At 42.2% G+C, this 14221-nt stretch overlaps 1 protein-coding gene across 1 annotated transcript; it reads left to right on the top strand.

Annotated features, from left to right (window-relative positions):
• The first annotated feature begins 249 nt into the window (after window positions 1-249).
• On the top strand, window positions 250-8229 carry LOC117420547 (uncharacterized). The gene is made up of 8 exons (XM_059034129.1): window positions 250-380; window positions 936-1181; window positions 1396-1509; window positions 1607-1708; window positions 3669-3765; window positions 3967-4047; window positions 4763-4899; window positions 6363-8229. The coding sequence occupies exons 1-6, from the start codon at window positions 308-310 to the stop codon at window positions 3989-3991; spliced, it is 657 nt and encodes a 218-aa protein (XP_058890112.1). The 5' UTR covers window positions 250-307; the 3' UTR covers window positions 3992-4047; window positions 4763-4899; window positions 6363-8229.
• The last annotated feature ends 5992 nt before the right edge of the window (window positions 8230-14221 follow it).

The following is a 14221-nucleotide window of genomic DNA, read 5'->3' as shown; positions in this document are numbered from 1 at the left end:
TATATATATATATATATATATATATATATATATATTATTGTAAATTGCATTTATTTACTTATATTTTCTCCCACGTCCCCTCTCTTCAAAAATAACCATCCCCTCGACACACTTGCATAATCCAAACCCAAGCCAATTCGTACAAACCACACATCTGTTGATAGGCTTGCAGTAAGTCACGCGAAGTTTAGAACGGATGTTTTTACAGAAACACGACACCGTATGCATACCGAGGCATTGTTGCACAGTTAAAGTCTGCGCGTGTTGTTTTCTTGATTTACTGGACAGCAACACATTGTCAGTAATTATGGAGCCATCTTTAACCTTGCGGATGTGGAGTTTGTTGTGTTTGAGTTTGCTTGTAATCCAGCAAATGAGATGTGAGTAGTGCGTTTTCTTCACTTTCATTGTTTAACTTCCAATGGACTTTACTGCAGTTTAAATATATCTCATGCCCTCGCTTAACTAAACAAGAAATACTACAGCAGGACTCAAGAGCAGTATTGAAATGGTTGTGCTTTTATTATTTGATTGGCTATTGCTGTAGTAGTGAGTAAATTGATTAAAAATAAATAAATAAATAAATAAATAAACAGCAAAGACCATGTAGTCCTGATTGTAACTCTAGAATCACTGTACATTATTTTGATTTGTTCATTAAGTATATTAATAAGTAAAACTACGATACGTTTCCAGTGCTTTAGTATTTCTTAATAATAATAATAATAATAATAATAATAATAATAATAATAATAATATGCTCCGAGCGTCTCCGGAGGACAGGTGTTATAACTGTCCCGAGTGTCAATAATAGACTTATTTTTAAAAACCTGACGTAAAAATGTAAGCAATTGCTAACCAATATTATGTTCAACATAAATATGATATACAGTATAGCCTATATGTTATTTTTCTTGCTTTGTTTTTTAATACAGACAGACTTTCAGTGCCTACCGTCCTGAGCAATGGCACAGACACACTCGTCTGCAAAGCGCAAGAAGTCGTCTGGAAATACAGCTGGCAGGAAGAAGGGGCACCAATTCGACCCCAGATTTTACTTTTCTCTAAAGATGACACGCTGGTCATTTCTGGAGCCAGAGCTGATATTTGTGGGAGGTACACTTGTACAGTGGAAAACCAACTGAGCACTAATCAAGGGCACTATTTCCATTTGAAATATGGTAAGAAATGACTTTTACACTTTTACTATGACTGTGTATCACCACATATCAGAATTTCCATTCATTTTTGATTGTATATATATATATATACTGTGTATGTAAAAAATGAATTCTTCAGTCTTATCCTCCTTCCTCTGAGGGTGATGTACAGCATTCGATAAACATGTCATTCAATAAACCATATTGATCGGGCTCATTAACTTTCATTTTGAAGGAGAGATCTGGCATGAGAAGGCCTCTCTTTACTTGGGAACAGCGGCTGTGCTGTTTGAAGTGCCATGGCTCTTGAGCGTCTGCTTCTCCTGTATTAACTGGATCTGTAAAAGAGGTGTGTGCCGTCTTCAATCACATTACGTACCCCATTGGGGAAATACCTGTTTCAGAGTCGACTCAAGCACTTATTAGATGTTTTTGTTTTATTGCAGGTTTCAGTCTGCTACATGGTTTCTTAAGCTTCAGTGACATATGTGGCAACATCTCCCTTCTGGTAGGATTCTTTGGGTTTATCTTCAAGACATGTGATGGTGGTAAGTGTCTTCATAAATCAAGACAAGCTTGTATTGGATGGGAATGAGACACAGATACTGATGCACAACCGATACACAGATACTGATACACAACCGATACACAGATACTGATACACAACCGATACACAGATAGTGATGCACAACCGATACACAGATACTGATGCACAACCGATACACAGATAGTGATACACAACCGATACACAGATACTGATGCACAACCGATACACAGATAGTGATGCACAACCGATACACAGATACTGATACACAGATACTGATACACAACCGATACACAGATACTGATGCACAACCGATACACAGATAGTGATACACAACCGATACACAGATACTGATACACAACCGATACACAGATACTGATACACAACCGATACACAGATACTGATACACAACTGATACACAGATACTGATACACAACCGATACACAGATACTGATACACAACCGATACACAGATACTGATACACAGATACTGATACACAACTGATACACAGATACTGATACACAACCGATACACAGATACTGATGCACAACCGATACACAGAAACTGATACACAACCGATACACAGATACTGATACACAGATACTGATACACAACCGATACACAGATAGTGATACACAGATACTGATACACAACCGATACACAGATACTGATACGCAGATACTGATACACAACCGATACACAGATACTGATACACAACCGATACACAGATACTGATACACAACCGATACACAGATACTGATACACAACTGATACACAGATACTGATACACAACCGATACACAGATACTGATACACAACCGATACACAGATACTGATACACAGATACTGATACACAACTGATACACAGATACTGATACACAACCGATACACAGATACTGATACACAACCGATACACAGATACTGATACACAGATACTGATACACAACTGATACACAGATACTGATACACAACCGATACACAGATACTGATACACAGATACTGATACACAACCGATACACAGATACTGATACACAGATACTGATACACAACCGATACACAGATACTGATGCACAACCGATACACAGATACTGATACACAACCGATACACAGATAGTGATACACAACCGATACACAGATACTGATACACAGATACTGATACACAACCGATACACAGATACTGATACACAACCGATACACAGATACTGATGCACAACCGATACACAGATACTGATACACAACCGATACACAGATAGTGATACACAACCGATACACAGATACCGATACACAGATACTGATACACAAATACTGATACACAACCGATACACAGCTACTGATACGCAGATACTGATACGCAACCGATACACAGATACTGATGCACAACCGATACACAGATACTGATACACAGATACTGATGCACAACCGATACACAGATACTGATGCACAACCGATACACAGATACTGATGCACAACCGATACACAGATACTGATACACAACCGATACACAGATACTGATACACAACCGATACACAGATACTGATACACAGATACTGATACACAACCGATACACAGATACTGATACACAGATACTGATGCACAACCGATACACAGATACTGATGCACAACCGATACACAGATACTGATGCACAACCGATACACAGATACTGATACACAACCGATACACAGATACTGATACACAACCGATACACAGATACTGATACACAACCGATACACAGATACTGATACAAAGATATCTGCTAAGAAATAAATAATAATAATATCTTAATGCTGTAAATAGCAGCAGTATTCATACATGCCACTGTTTAGATTGGCTGAATAGGCTGTTTGTCTCTTTAGTTTTCCAGTCATGCATTTATATGAAGATCAGTAAGATCGGGCTGTGTCCTACTTGTTTATAAATACTGTGTTGCAATGTGTAAAACTGTATGACTTTGTGTCTCCTTGCAGAACACGTTGAAGTAGCCATAGTTGGGCTGGTTATTTTACCTGCCATTCTCATTGCAAGGGTGCCACAGAAAAAAGAAGAACCACCAGAAAAACGTGTGTAAGTGTTGCTTGTGCTTTTAAACATTGCTCATTCAATCAATGCTAATAACTTTGACTGCACAGACCTTTGGTAGTACTATATTGTACTTTTCAGGTGGAGATGTTGCCACAATAGAAGTGCTTTATGTTAGATGTGTTAAGTTTGTTTATGTGTGCTTGCTATTTAATAAAGATGATATGTGTGTATTTACCTTCATAGGTCACGCTGCATGGAACACTGTTAACAGGCTGGTTGTGATGGTCGCTTTATCTGTGTTAACAGGACTTTGCTTGAAATACTGTAAGTATTGTAATTAATCTAGTCCTAGGGTTACGTATGTTCCCTTGGTTACATTTCACTTTTTTCCATGCTTAAACTATGACTTTACTGTGGGTAACCCTATATGTAGGAGGCTACGCCTACTAGTTAATTTATCAGAAGAGTTCAATAAAAATTAAATGAATCATTATTCTAGGAAAATCCCTCAGATTTCTGATCCATTTAAATGTACAGCTCTGATTAGTATGACAGTAAAGAGCATTTATTCAACACATTTTATGGAAAGGATACGCCGAATACACACACACACACACACACACACACACACACACACACACACACACACATATATATATGGCATATGATTGGTTAAAACACCTCATCACATGACTATAAATGGATCCAAACCCGCATCTTGCTGGACAGTTTTTGATGTTACAGAAAATTAATTACAAAATATACTACAAAAGAAATATGCTGCAAACACTAAAATCATCGTAAAAACTTTGCTTTCAGTGACTTTCTAAAATTCAAACAAATCTAACTCGACGATGTAAAAAAAACTAGGGCGTTCACAGACTCCTCCTAGAATTCCATGCCGCAGTGAGAAAGTTATTTTTTCATTTGTTCTGTAACAGCTATATTTAAACCAAAATATATAAAATCATATTTAGTACACAACCTTGCCTCATTCAATAAACCATATTGATCGGGCTCATTAACTTTCATTTTGAAGGAGAGATCTGGCATGAGAAGGCCTCTCTTTACTTGGGAACAGCGGCTGTGCTGTTTGAAGTGCCATGGCTCTTGAGCGTCTGCTTCTCCTGTATTAACTGGATCTGTGAAAGAGGTGTGTGCCGTCTGTGTACCAATGTAAGTCAACAAACTGTTTTACTTTATTTATTTATTTATTTATTTATTTAATTTATATAGCGCTTTTTATACAAAAGTATTGCAAAGCAGTGTACAGTACATAGCAGAAAAAAAGAACAGACCACAATACATTTGTATAGCATGTCACACATACAACTGCCACAGTCAGACCATTTAAATAACAGTATACACATAATAATACAAAATCAGCAATTTTAAAGTTACATTAACACCCACTAAGATAAGAAAGCCATTTGTCTTTCTCTGTAAGTCTAGTGTGTGGGTATATCAATATATTCATATATTTTTGCAAATAGGTCTGTGGGTTTATCTCTGTCTTCTAATTAAACTGAGCTACTCTTGCTTTCACGTATAAGCCAAATAATGTGTCACCTGGTATATGTGCCTCACGGCTGAAGAGTGTGGGGGCTGAAGTGTTAATAAATTTGCATTACTAAAGAGCAGTGTTGTAAACTGTGATAGTAACATTGGTAGAAGATCCCATTAAGCCGTGGGATTGGATTTTTTTAATGTATGAGAAAAAACCCTCCCTTTCCCACAAAAGCCGATCTCTGAGCATTGAATTAAATGGCATAGCAGGGGCTAGATACTAACTGTGAACTTCATAGCTGTGAGACGTGCATCTTGCCTTTTAACTAGAGTTAGCTCCTCATTCAAGTAAACGTACCCTGATACTGTACATTCTCCCCTCACTTAATCAATGCTGGTTTTCTAGTGGAACCAAAAGACATGCCCCGTCTGTGTGTACATACAACATATATTTACTGTAATTACAGAAAATTAACATTAGGGGACAGGGTTGTGTGCCACTGTAATGGACTGTCAGATCACCCCATTGATGTATATATAATAAACCACACCCTCAAACTGTACCATTCAACTGAAGAGCTTGATCTTCAGTCAAGTGGATGAGTACACATCTTAAGTGCTGAAGCCAGTACTATACATAAACCCGGGTGGAAGTCATTACAAGATTAAAATCTGTATACCTGCACCAGAATTGTAAGATGTAGGGTCACCAGTTGGTGCCTCAGCTTCTGTCCTGTGACACAAACTAAATTTATGACAAGTCACTATGTGGAGAGGCTTGCCTAATCCTTATAGGCTAAAGGTAGAAATAAACTCTTAAGATCAGTAGAGCCCTCATTCTATTCCAGTGCTGTGTGTTTTTTTTTTATATGACTTATCAGCGTGTTACACATTTGGCGTATATCAATTCAATTCAAGTGTTGAGCTTAGTCAATTTGTTATTTGTTATTTCAGTGAACTTTGACGTTGGTGTTTGGTGCACTGGCTTTCCCAGTGTCACTTCTGCCTCTCATACAAAGCTTGCATATACCTTGCTATACTGTACCTGCTCTCAAATAAGGAGTATAAAACATAGAATACGCATGTCGATTTAAAAGAATTGTATGAACCAAATGTATTTTGTCCTGTTACAGACAGGAAAAATGAAACAAGCCAAGGAGAAGACAAGACATTGCCACCTGAAGAAATCCAACTGAACTGAAGGTTGCAATTTCCACTGCCTGTCACAGTCTGAATGAATTGTTTTAAAGAGCAGTGTAATCCCCACAGTATGAGTGAAATAGAACAAAGCTATGGGACTGATCATTCAAGCTTCCTGCTTGACTAGTGCAACAAAGAATTGGGAGTACTGGTCTCAGAATTACAGGGTTATGGGGCTACAGGAGTGGAGGGTAGCCAGTGAGAAGGAATAAGGAATGCATTAAAAATAGGCCACTGGGTTGTTTATGTTTTTTTTATTATTATTATTAACTCTGAGATTGAAGCATTATGATTTGCGTTGTGTCACTAGCGATTCTAGCAAGATAATGTGAAACGTTATCTAATGACTGTGATTGAAGTGCCCCCTGGACCCCTGGCTGACTAACCTTGTCCGTCTCTGTGCTTCTGATCTTGCTCCCTCCGTTATGTACACTCTCAACCTGTCCCTGGACTCTGGCTTGGTTCCTGCTGCCCTTAAGCTTGCCCGAGTTACACCGGTACTCAGAAAACCCTCTGTCTGTCATGCATTTGTCTCCTCTCGACATTGGCCTCTTGGTAGCCTCTCTGATCAGTCTCATTCTTGCTCGGTTATCCAGTTTGGAGGGACGGCCTGATCTAGGCAGGGTCTTGGTGGTGCCACTTCTTGATAATCGTTTTGACCGTGCTCTTAGGGATATTCAAGGCCTTTGATATTTTTTTATACACATCCCCTGATCTGTGCCTTTCAACAACATTGTCCTGGAGTTCTTTTGAAAGCGCCTTGGTGCTCATGGTTCAGTCTTTGCTTTGAAATGCACTACCCAGCAGAGGGAACCTACAGGAACTGCTGAATTTATCCTGAAATCATGTGAATCACTACAATTTAACACAGGTGGAGGCCACTTAACTTGGTGTGTGCTTTTGAAGGTGATTGGTTACAACTGAGCTAATTTAGGATTGCTATTACAAGGGGTGTGGACACTTATCCAACCAAGCTATTTCAGTTTTTATTTAATTTTCTACAAATTTGTAGAATATTTTTTTCACTTGGAAGTTGTGGGGTAGGGTGTGTAGATAAATGAAAAAAAAATATTTTAATGCATTTTAATTCCAGGCTATAAGGCAACAAAAGGTGAACATTTTGAAAGGGGGTGTAGACTTTCTATAGGCACTGTATATGTATGTATATATAAATAGTATTTGTAAATAATCAGATACTTTTTATGTTATCATATTTCAAATTTCACGTTTTTTTTAATTTATCTTGCAATATTTAAACTTGTTTCATAAATAAATAATAATGTGAAGAAACATTTACATTTATTGAACTTTAAATTGAAAGATTTCTGTGATGAAAAGTGGCTGTGTGGCTTTGAAGAGAAGGGGAGTGCGGGACAGATATATTGTTGAATAACAAATCCACAGAAAATTGTTAATTCATCAATTAAACTGCAGTCAGAACAATTCCACAGAAAAGCCAGTATCATTTTATTACACAACAATCATTTCAACAATTTTCAAACGTAACACTTTGAAAAGGGCTTGCGAGAGACAAACATCTTACCTGTTTGCTGTGTAACAGTGGAGCAAAAAACAAATCTAATTACCAGATTAACCAACTCAATCTCATTATCCAACAAGTATTAATTAGGAAGACATTTTCTAAGTGGCATAAAAACTCTGAATGTTGAATCGGTAAGAAAGTAATCAACAGTTTCTCGTGCCTAACAGTGCTCAAAAACATTTTGTAATTTGTAACACAACTAATCTGTACATATGATAATATATTTTATACCTATGCATATCTGTAATAAAAACAATGCTATCATCACAATGCAGATTGTATTTCATTATTATATTTTCATTCAGCAGTTTTCAGTAGTGGATCCCCTTTCAAAAAAAGATTATGCAAGAATGTCACACTTTAAAACATATACAGAGAGTCTATGGCTCAGTGTATCTCATAATCTCGAGGTACAGCTGGCAGAAAGAAGGGGCAGGAATTCCACCCCAGATTTTACTTTTCTCGGAAGATGACACTCTGGTCATTTCTGGAGCCAGGACTGATGTAGAGGTACAGCTGTACCACAAACCAGACAAACGACTCACCATTCAACTAAAGAGCAAGCTCCAGTGGAGAGGTAAGTATGGGCCTCATGCTCATGTCAGTAATATGACAAACAGTTGCTTGGATTTGTGATGATTGCTGCTTTTTTTAGACTCCGTGGAGAACAGCGATCCACACATGTTGAAAATAAAATGTTTTGGATTCTGAGTTTTAAAATCCTGCAACCCCTGTTTTGCACCCTTCACTGGCTACCTATCTTTACTCACATTCAATTCAAGACCCTTGTTCTTGCCTACCTCTCTCTTCACCACACTACCCCCTCCTACCTCCAGTCCCTCGTGTCTCCCCACACCCCCCTCCACTCCTCTACAGGTCGACCTGTCATGCCTTCCTCTACTCTCCACCCTCCCATGCCCACTCCTTCTCTTCCCTTGCCCCTCTGCGGTGAAACCAGCTACCAGAGAAATTCAGGACTGCTCCGTCTCTCACCGCCTTCTGCCGCCTCTTCAAGACCTACGTCTTTAGACTGCACTTGTAGATCTCTTGCTCTGCTGCTCCTATGCACTGGACTTGCCTGACCTAAGCACCAGGTTACTGGACTCTCAGCTGATGCACTATCCTTGCACCATTATGTTACTGTAGATATAACTCGTTGTAATCGTAACTTGTTGTATCCTAGTTCATATTGTATTTTAGTAGTATTATTTGCACTTACTGTAAACTACACTGTATTTATATATTAAGTTTGCATTGAAACCATTTTATTGCCCTGTAACACCTGTAAATCGCCTGTAAGTCTGCCACATAAATAAATCTGGAAGACTTTTTTTTTTTTTTTTTCAAACAAGCATAGATCAATTTCAAACCGCAGAAGCGGTAACGTGTCTGTGAAGCACCGGGGAGGGGCACTTGTTATTTTAGATCGGGGTGATATAAGTCAGGCAGAATACAAGAAGGAAATAAAACTAAGACCACAACAAAATGCGAAGCAATGAACATCGTTTTATTAAATACAGGTGGTTAACTATATTTAACAAATAGGACAGGTCTAGAATAGACAGTCACAGCATGTGGTTTGCACTATTCAATAAAAGAACAACAATATAGTTAATTGTAATTAAAGAACAAAGTGCAGGGCTGCTCAATACAATCGCGGCTTACTAAAAACAACAATAAAACCAATACTTTAAAGCTCCCCGTCTCCAGCGCTCCTCCAAAATCCTCAATGCCTTTTAAAAATAATAAATCTAAAACGGTTAAACACACACACACACACACACACACACACGGAGGGAGACAGGAAGCACAGCAGGAGCCTCGCTCTAAATGTCGGTGGCTGTTTCAGTCATTTTTCTCCCAACCCACCGTCAAACACAAACACGTCTAATTCCTTTTCTGCTCCTGTAGGTGTGTATCAAACCTCCACAACAGACAGACAGACACAGACAGGCAGACAGACAAACAAACAAACAAACAAACCCGGGTTCACATCCACGACAAAATCCAATCTCTCGATTATCAAATTGACACCTATGGGGGCTGAGATCAGGAGGGATCAACGTGCCAGGGGGATCTGTGCTGAAACTACAAAAGCAACGTGCAATACAATTATTATTATTATTCGTTTATTTAGCAGACGCCTTTATCCAAAGTGACTTACAGAAACTAGGGTGTGTGAACTATGCATCAGCTGCAGAGTCACTTACAATTACGTCTCACCCGAAAGACGGAGCACAAGGAGCTTAAGTAACTTGCTCAGGGTCACACAATGAGTTAGTGGCTGAGCTGGGATTTGAACTGGGGACCTCCACGTTACAAGCCCTTTTCTTTAACCACTGGACCACACAGCCTCCTCTATAAACAATATAAACGTACTTTAAAACAAGGTGATACAATTAAAACAAACTAATAAATGAAAGTGATAAAAAGTGGTCACATATTTGAGTAACAGAGTAGGCCTATCGTAATTATACAGAGTGCAGTGTCAGGCTGGACATTGGTTTTATTGCAGGATATACTGAATCTGTACTGAAATTGCTATATTGTTGTATATACCAACTTGGAATGCCTATACAATAATGTGGACGGTCAATTCCATATAATTTGTACGAAGATCCTTTTTGCAGTTTTGTAAAGGTATGCTTATTGCAATCCCTGAATTCACTGCAGAGATGTTGCACCCATTAGGAAACACATTTCTATGGAAACAAGCAAAGTGAAAACGAGGAAGTAATGTTATTTATTTATATCACCATATGAACACACGTACACACATCAGACAGACAGGAGGGCCGTTTCAGTGGAGTGAGCAGAGCGGAAGCTAGATTGGAGAGGGTTGAGCAGAGTGGTTAGACAGGAAAGCAGAGAGCTGGCAGTGTACTGCCCGCTCGAGGGTTTTGGAGAGGAAGGGTAGGAGGGAGAGGAGGGAGGAATCTGGCAGAGTGGCTGGGGTTGGAGAGATGGATATGAAATCACCTAATATGACAATTGGGGTAGACAGAGAGGGGAGGGAGGACAGTAGATAGTCGAGTTCATCGAGAAAGTGAGCGAGAGGTCCAGGGGGATGGTACAGTACAATTAGCAGGAGTTGACAGGGAGATGTTAGTTGGACAGCATGAAATTCAAAGGTGTTAACAGAGAGTGAGGAGAGGTCGGAGGGGACAGAAAAGAGTAAGGAGGGAGAGAGGAGAAGACCAGTCCCACCTCCCCGTCCAGTGAGACGTGGAGTGTTGGACAGGACGTAGAGAGAGGACAGGGCGGCAGGAGTTACAGTGTTATCAGGGGATAGCCAGGTTTCAGTGAGAGCAAGGAAATTGAGAGAGTGGTGGGAGGCAAAGGCAGGGGTGAAATCCGGTTTGTTAGCAGAAGAGTGACAGTTCCAGAGTGCACCAGAGAGAGTGCGAGGGGGGAGAGGATGAGAGGGGGGAGAGGCAGTGGTATGAGGTTAGAGGGGTTGGAGGAGCAGCGACGGAGAGAGGGCAGAGGACGAGAGTGAGAGGACAGAATAACAGGGATGTGAGAGACAGTCATAGCAGTACAGGTGAGACAAATAGGCACAGTGGGAGCGTCTTCCAGAGTGCTGCTGGGTTCTGATCTTTTCCGACAGGCTCTCGGTGCAGGCCTCTCCTCGCTGGACTCCCACAGCTAGACTCCCACAGCTAGACTCCCACAGCTAGACTCCCAGCTCTTTTGTTGTGAGGCTCTTCGGTATATATACTGGTTTAATGTGCCCCCTCAATAACGGTCAAATTTCAATTTCTGAACAGAAATGCCTCCTTTACTGAGACATGTCTGAAATTGTTAGTGTAAGGGAATTCCCCCCCCCCCAGGATGTAGTAGACTACACGAAACCTTTGTGGATAGAAACTGAAAACATTACAGTATGAGCATATTTGGGAGTATATCACTCAGCAATACTGCTGCCAGTTTTAAATTTGAAATTAGAGCCACGAGTAGCGGCGTGCCATCTATGTATGCAACATATGCATTGCAAGCAGTAGCGGAGCCGGGGGTTGGAGTGGTGTGCGCGTCGATAGCTGAACTGTGACAACGCAACTGCACCGGCCTCACCACCAATGAGCAGCAACAACTACAGGGGCTCTTGCTAGAGTTCCAGGACATCTTTTCCACCAGCCCCCAGGACTGCTAATGCACAGGACAAGTCCAACACGCCATCGACACTGGTACCACGGCCCCCATTCGAGAGCGACCCTGCCGTCTTCCCCTGGTTAAGAAGGAGAACGCAGAATGAATGGTGCAGGAGATGGTGGCCACCGGTGTCATCGAGCCCTCAAACAGTCCTTTGGCAGCCCCCGCTCTTCTGGTCAGGAAGAAGGACGGCTCGTGCTGGTTATGTGTGGACTATTATTGCCTCAACGCCACAACCCGCAAAGACTCCTACCCGCTACCCTGGATAGACGAGGCCCTGGACAGCATCACTAGGTCTTCCTGCTTCAGCTCCCTGGACCTGAGGAGTGGGTATTGGTAATTTGAACTGGACCCTGCCGCTCCCCAAAGACAGCCTTCTCCATCGGGCAAAGGCTGTGGCAGTTCACTGTCATACCCTTCGGACCGTGCAATGCCCCAGCCACCTTCGAGCGCCTGATGGAGAGGGTTCTGGTGGGTTTGCTCCGGACTGCCTGTGTGGTCTACCTAGATGACCTCATGATACATGCTGCCACCTTCCAGCAAGACCTGAGCAACCTGTGGATTGTCTTCTCTAGAATACGGGGGGCCCAGCTCAAACTCCATCTGGGCAAGTACCACCTACTGTGGCGGGAGACCACCTTCGTGAGGCACATCGTTGGGGCTGACGTAATTGCTACAGACCCAGAGGAGGTGCAGGAGTGGCCAGTACCCACCTCAGTGGCACAGGTGCGCCACTTCCTTGGTCTGGCATCAATCTACCTGCAGTTCGTGCAGGACTTTGCACGAGTGGCCAGACCCCTGCATCGCCTCACGGAGAAAGGGCGCCGGTTCCAGTGGGACCCCGAATGAAGAGGCCTTCCACCAGCTCTGGCAAGCACTGACCCAGACCCCGGTCCTCACTTTCCCTGATCCAAAGAAGGGGTTCATCCTGGACACCAACACCAGCAATATGGGCATCGGGACATTGCTCGCACAAGAAACGCCAGAAGGTGAGCGAGTGGTGGCCTACCTCAGCAAGACGCTAGGGAAAGCAGAACGCTACTACTGCGTAACTTGACGAGAGCTGCTGACGATGGGGAAAGGGATGAAGCACTTCCGACCCTACCTATGCAGGCGGCGGTTCCAGCTACGGACTGACCACGCCTCGCTTTAATGACTCCTGTCCTTCAAAGAACCTGAGGGACAGGTAGCCCGCTGGATCGAGGCCCTGCAAGGCTACGATTTCAGCATCCACCACTTAGCCCGCCACCACCACGCTAACATTGATGCCCTCTCCCGTTGCCCTTGTGCAGACCCAGTGCCAGTACTGCTCCCACCTGGAACAAAAAGAGCAACTGCAAGAGCCCAAGGTGAGGTTCGCCAGTGACCTCGCAGCAACCTGTCAGCACCCCTAGACTGGGACATGCACCTGCCCCTGGTCCTCATGGCGTACCGGACAGCGGTCCAAGAGTCCACCGGGTGCACCCCTGCAGCTCTCATGTTCAGCCAGGAGCTGTGCACGCCGGTGGAGCTGCTGTTCGGGAAACCACCCCAACCGGAGCTGAGGGGGCCTCTGGATCCAGAGTACCTGACTGCACTCCAGGAACACCTTGCCTATGCGTTCGCCTGTGACCACCTGGAGGGGGCTAGGCTCCGCCAGAAACGGTCGTACAACCTCCACATCCAGGACCGGGGGTTCCAAGCAGGGGATCTGGTGTGGGTATACTGCTCATGCTGGAAGAGAGAACTCAGTACACCAGTAAATTATAAGAAAACTATTTTAACAATGGGCCCCTAGAGTAAAACTGACCCCCCCCCCCCCCCCCGGCTTGAAAAGCTGATTGCATGATTGCATGCCTTGGAATATATTTTATTCCACAACATTAAGAATATGATAGAAAAGGATATTTATTTTACAACATTGTTAAGTATACAATAGCCCTGTATGCAAGTAATCTGTTTGAGGGCCGGCTCAAGGCACACGCGAACCCCGCAACTACAGATGGCCCTATTGCTGAGGGGCGGCCCAAAGGCACAAAACTTAACAGGTGATTTTTTTTGTGAAAAGGAATCATCCCTGTTATCAATGCGGGCATTGTGCGCCATACCTGCCTAGAA

This window comes from Acipenser ruthenus, chromosome 1 (assembly GCF_902713425.1).
Source record: "Acipenser ruthenus chromosome 1, fAciRut3.2 maternal haplotype, whole genome shotgun sequence".
Classification (NCBI taxonomy): domain Eukaryota; kingdom Metazoa; phylum Chordata; class Actinopteri; order Acipenseriformes; family Acipenseridae; genus Acipenser; species Acipenser ruthenus.
Note: the sequence above shows the minus strand (reverse complement) of the source record. Positions and strands in the feature narration are given on the sequence as shown.